The sequence below is a fragment of the Coregonus clupeaformis genome, unplaced genomic scaffold (assembly GCF_020615455.1).
Source record: "Coregonus clupeaformis isolate EN_2021a unplaced genomic scaffold, ASM2061545v1 scaf2103, whole genome shotgun sequence".
In the NCBI taxonomy this organism is placed as follows: domain Eukaryota; kingdom Metazoa; phylum Chordata; class Actinopteri; order Salmoniformes; family Salmonidae; genus Coregonus; species Coregonus clupeaformis.
In genome coordinates this window covers 70,659-76,264 of record NW_025535557.1, presented here as the reverse complement: position 1 = coordinate 76,264, position 5,606 = coordinate 70,659, and the positions used below count along the sequence as shown (strand labels likewise).

The window sequence follows — 5,606 nt, the reverse complement described above, 5'->3', positions numbered from 1 at the left end:
TCGCACAAAAAGCTTATTTCTCTCAGAATTGGTGCACCAATTTGTTTACATCCCTGTTAGTGAGTATTTCTCCTTTGCCAAGATAATCCATCCACCTGACAGGTGTGGCATATCAAGAAGCTGATTAAACAGCACACCTTGTGCTGGGGACAATAAAAGGCCACTTTAAAATGTGCAGTTTTGTCACACGACACAATGTCACAGATGTCTCAAGTTTTGAGGGAGCGTGCAGTTGGCATGCTGACTGCAGGAATGGCCACCAGAGCTGTTGCAAGATAATTTAATGTTCATTTCTCTACCATAAGCCGCCTCCAATGTCGTTTTAGAGAATTTGGCCGTAAGTGCAACTGGCCTCACAACCGCAGACCACGTGTAACCACGCCAGCCCCTCCACATCCGGCTTCTTCACCTGCGGGATCGTCTGAGATCAGACACCTGGATAGCTGATGAAACTGTGGGATTGCACAACTGAAGAATATCTGCACACACTGTAAGAAAAAGTCGCAGGGAAGCCCATCTGCGTGCTCGTTGTACTCACCAAGGTCTTGACCTGACTGCAGTTCGGCATCGTAACTGACTTCAGTGGGCAAATGCTCACCTTCGATGGCCCCTGGCACGCTGAATAAGTGTGCTCTTCACGGATGAATCTCGCGTTGCGTTGCCGAGTGGTTTGCTGATGTCAATGTTGTGAACAGAGTGCCCCATGGTGGCAGTGGGATTACAGTATGGGCAGGCATAAGCTACGGACAACAAACACAATTGTATTTTATCGATGGCAATTTGAATGCACAGAGATACCGTGACGAGATCCTGAGGCCCATTGCTGTGCCATTCAACAGCTGCCATCACCTCATATTTCAGCATGATAATGCACAGTCCCATGTCGCAAGGATCTGTACACAATTCCTGGGAGCTGAAAATGTCACAATTCTTCCATGGCCTGCATATTCACAAGACATCTCACCCATTGAGCATGTTTGGAATGCTCTGGATCGACGTGCATGACAGCGTGTTCCAGTTCCTGCCAGTATCCAGCAACTTCGCAAAACCATCGAAGAGGAGTGGGTCAACATTCTACAGGCCTCAATCAACAGCTTGATCAACTCTATGCTAAGGAAATGTGTCCCGCTGCATGAGGCAAATGGTGGTCACACCAGATACTGACTGGTTTTCTGATCCACGCACCTATCTTTATTTAAAAATGTATCTGTGACCAACAGATGCACATCTGCATTCTCAGTCATGTTAAATCCATAGATTAGGGCCTAAAGAATATATTTTAATTGACTGATTTCCTTATATGAACTGTAACACAGTAAATCTTTGAAATTGTTGCGTTTATATTTTTGTTCAGTGTAGATACATACTATTTATACACATATTGCCAGATTATTGCTATCAACTGCTGGCTGCAAGGTATATTACCCCGTTTGTATCTTTTGGAACAATGGTAGTCAAGTTTATAAAAATGATGTAGAATATATGGGCTACCACAGGTGTCACAGGCATCCACAAGTCTTGACCACCATGTTACGATGCTTCTTTAGGATCACATTGTTGTTGTCGTCGTAGAAGAGTACGGAGATGGGACTGAGCTTGGTGGGTGCGCAGCACGCTTTGGGAACCTCGTCCGGCTTCAGAAGGTGAACCTGCCATGAAAAAAGGTCAATCAGACTTATTCATACATGCACTTTTATATAATCAATGATACTATCCTGTTTATAAAAGAGATATGGATTATTATTATGCAGATACTTCAGTGCTCTCCTACCTCAGTGGGCTGTGGCTTTGCCCCCCTTGTCTGAATTTGGTCAATATATTTTAAACCGGGTTGTCTGTGCTCCACAATACTTTATTATCCACTGAGTCAAAGCCTAGACTTTCAGAAGTTCAACAACAACTTCCATGAAACATGCTAAAACATTTCAATGGGCCATTGACCTAGATAGTGACTTAAAAATAACATTTGGTATTTTTGTTTTATATTATACCAACAACATAGGAAATCCTCTGGTGACAAAATAGGGTCAATAGAATTAGAATGATGAGTAGGAATGGAATTTTTATAGAATTCTAATGGTATGCATAGAGTTCCAAACTCATTTCTATGGCAACACAGCTGTCAATTTTGTAAACAACAATTTTCTAAAATATGTGTTGCCAAGAGACATCGAACCGATAGAACATCTCGGCGTTCTATTGAACGTTTTCTGTTCGAAAACAACAACACCTTCAGTTTGCTGTTCAACAACAACAAACATGACAGATTTTTGAGACCTGAGACTGAAAGATCGACTGGAAAATGCCTGGGTGCTTTTCAAAATTGGCGGAGAGAGTGCGTGGACGTCGGCGGTCTACTGCGTCGACAGGTTGTTCAAATTCATTTGTGGGTTGTTTTTGTTGTCTTTTTCCGTTTTGCAGGGTTCGCAATCGTCGGGAGGTGGACAGAGACATCGAGGGTATGTTGAGTTTAAACTTCTTATTTTACCACATTTAACAATATAAATGTAATTTGTGAAATGTTGTGTATTTCTGTAATCCATACTTGCAAGCTAACGTTGACTTTAGTGACTTTTGCTAAGAGATGCACTTTTGAACTAGTAGTACTAGCTAGCTCGCTACGTTTTACATCCTAACATTTGTTTGTTTGTATTCCAATGTTCCTAATTTTAGAATCAACTGTCCTGGATGAGGTCCAGTTGGTTGTGCCATTGGATGATGTGCTGGATGTACCACTGCTGCCAGCCATCCTTGAGGAGGTGCCAGATGTGCCGACTATCCTTGAGGTACAATTTTCAGAAAGTTTAATGTTTGAAAAGTATCCCAGATATTCAATTTCTGTCACTTTGACATTCTAAAAATCTTTGTTGTCTGCTTTCTGCTTTAGGAGGCCACTGGTAATTGGCAGTTGATACCGATTAGGTTTAGCTCCCTGTACTGTGGGCCTGTTGTGATCAGGGTAAGAGACCCACACACACAGTCACATCACTGTTGCAATGTTTGCTGTTTCTAACCTGAATGTATTGTAATGTCAACCCCCTCTTGTGCAGAACAATGCAGGTCCGGTGGTTAAAGCTTGGAGAACTTTCCAGTTCATCAGCCCCATTATCACCTACATGCGTGGGGGATCCCAGGTATGTGTCTTTGTCACTACCTAATCCTAATCTACATCGTCAGTGTCATGTGATCTTGATGGAAATATGTTACAGCGATGGCTGATGTTGTTTTGTTGATGTTGTTTCACTCCACAGCAGGTGGTGGTGAGGATGCACCATGCGAGTAGGGTTCGAGGCCTGGAGACTCAACTGGTGTGGGCCATCTCCAAGGAGACACACAGACTTAGTCCAGAGGGCATCCCCTACTGTGCCACCAAGGTGCAGTCCATCTCTTGGATCCAGGTAAGATGTAAATACTACTGAATTAGTATTAGATTTTCTTCACTTATTCCGTTTGGCCTTAACATGTCGTTTCTCTCTGTCAGTATGTGGCTGGCAGGGTGACCCAGTATGCGTCTCACCTCCGCCACGAGACGTCTGTGGCCGTGACGCATGGCTGCTACCAGGTAAATAAACAATTTCCTATGTATATAGAATAGAAATTACAGGGCATTTTCCATTAGATATGGTCTGTTTTCTATTAACGTGTGTTGTGTGTGTGTGTTTTGAGCAGCAAACTGATGTCTCGGTGGTGTACGCCACTCTCCACATGGGGCTGGATGGGCTGCTCTCCTCCTCGGCGTGGTCGGAGGCTGCCTCCGTCTCTACGCCCACCACTCAGCAGTTCACTGAGCCAGAGCCTGAGGGCCACAACTGCTATGAGGTCAGATGTTACACACACACATACTATTGACTAGTAGCATTAAGATCCTTCGATTTACCCATTGTTTGTCATGTCATTACATTGGTCACTGATGTTGAATAATTGTTCTGTTATTGTAGGGCTGGGAGGAGGACCTGCTGCCTGAGGAGAGGGAGGTTCCTCTGCTAAAGTGAGTCCCTCTAAATGTGTGTATAGTCTGAGCTTGTCAGATGCTGAAGGATAGTGGTCACAATGCTGTTATTCCCCATTGACATGCTCCATTCCCTCTCTTCCACAGCCTCTACCTTACCACCAAGAGAGTGGAGGACATCGGCCTGAGGCTCGTCTCCCTGCGCCAGGCCTTTACTGTGAGTGGACCCACTTTTCTTTGACTCTCTGTGTCTTCCTGTTCTGTCTGTCTCCTAGAGTAAGATGGGTGTCTCACCCTAACTCTTCCCTCTTCTCTAGACCCTGCTCGGTTCCACCCTGAGTAGGAACCATCTGTTTGTGGCGGGAAAGGTCCTACTGGGCGCACTGGTTCAGGTCCACCAGATGGTAGCTCACTAACTCATTGTCCTTCAAGGGAAAGAGAACGTCCTCGGTGTGAAATGTGTTCTGTGCACTAACATCACTGCTCTTTGCTTTATGATAGGACGAGGCCGAATTCATCCGTGCCTATAACGACTTTGTGGACTACCTGAGTGACCCCTCCAAGCAGATTGACATTGAGAGGGGAGCTGGCTGAGGCAAATGTGAGTTAATTAACTCTTTCAAGTCTCACTTTGAGTTCTTCCACATGCATGTCTTTTATACGGCACAGTAGCTGATCTATTTGAAATCATTCCTATTTTCTCCAAACGTGTTTTCTTGTCCTAGATCCATCATGTTAACCTGATAGATGTCCTTTTTGAGCTGGTGCTGTTTCGGATGATGACAGCTCAGAAATCCCCTGATGGTGGTAAGTAGCATCTCGCTGGTAAATGTTTAGATGTCTGTCTATTAGCAATTTCACTTCAATTTCTCTTCTCTCCTCCTCTGTTTACTTTAGCAACCTGGTGGGTTCATGGAGCGTCTGTACGCTCTCCTGTACTCCTTCCTGCCCACTGTTGCCAGCATTGAGCCAAAGGCTGAGAGATACCTGTTGCTGCTCAATGTAAGAGTCAAGAGTTTACTTCCTGTTTTCTTCCTTATTACTAGTTTACTTCCTCTTTACTCGTTCCTGGTTAACAGGGTTTCAATGCCGTTTTAGGGGGAGTAACTCTCATTGTCTCTCTCCTCTTGATAAGCTAGTAGCTCAGAGCCATTTTCTATGTGTTGTGTGGTGTTCCCTTCAGGGCGGGCTGATGGCTCTGCTAGATGACATGTTTGGGCAGCAGCTGGCCTGGTATTTTAACCGAGAGTCTCTGGTCACTGAGCTCTCCAGTCTCCTGGAGTACCACCTCGAGTACCTCATGGCCAGCATGTAGTCCTTCTCTCTCTCTCTCTCTCTCTCTCTCTCTCTCTCTCTCTCTCTCTCTCTCTCTGGAATTGAGGACTTGAAGTGCTTCGTTGAACCCTGATTAGTAAACACCTATTAAATTCATGTATTCTCTTGTTTTCTCTCCCCACAGGATTCTTGTCACACTTTGCCACCTAACAGTGCTCTAGACACTAGTGCACTACATTACTTTGCTCTGAATTTTACATTTTCAAATAAAATAAATGGTAGTTCAAAAGCATTTGTCTCTGCCTTTTCATTTATTTGATTATTTCATCACTATTTCCTATTCCTGGAGTTGTTATTATATTATGTAATTATATTATTACAT

At 44.1% G+C, this 5,606-nt stretch overlaps 1 protein-coding gene and 1 long non-coding RNA gene across 2 annotated transcripts; both read left to right on the top strand.

Annotated features, from left to right (window-relative positions):
* The first annotated feature begins 2,165 nt into the window (after nt 1-2,165).
* Nucleotides 2,166-4,543, top strand: LOC121565909. Its single transcript, XM_041876253.2, has 11 exons — nt 2,166-2,459; nt 2,674-2,786; nt 2,888-2,959; nt 3,051-3,134; nt 3,252-3,398; nt 3,482-3,562; nt 3,670-3,819; nt 3,939-3,988; nt 4,097-4,166; nt 4,267-4,353; nt 4,451-4,543. The coding sequence occupies exons 1-11, from the start codon at nt 2,303-2,305 to the stop codon at nt 4,541-4,543; spliced, it is 1,104 nt and encodes a 367-aa protein (XP_041732187.2). The 5' UTR covers nt 2,166-2,302.
* Nucleotides 4,544-4,745: 202 nt separating this feature from the next.
* Nucleotides 4,746-5,380, top strand: LOC123488264. Its single transcript, XR_006659993.1, has 3 exons — nt 4,746-4,756; nt 4,847-4,951; nt 5,133-5,380. It is a non-coding gene; the product is annotated as an uncharacterized LOC123488264 (long non-coding RNA).
* Nucleotides 5,381-5,606: the final 226 nt, after the last annotated feature.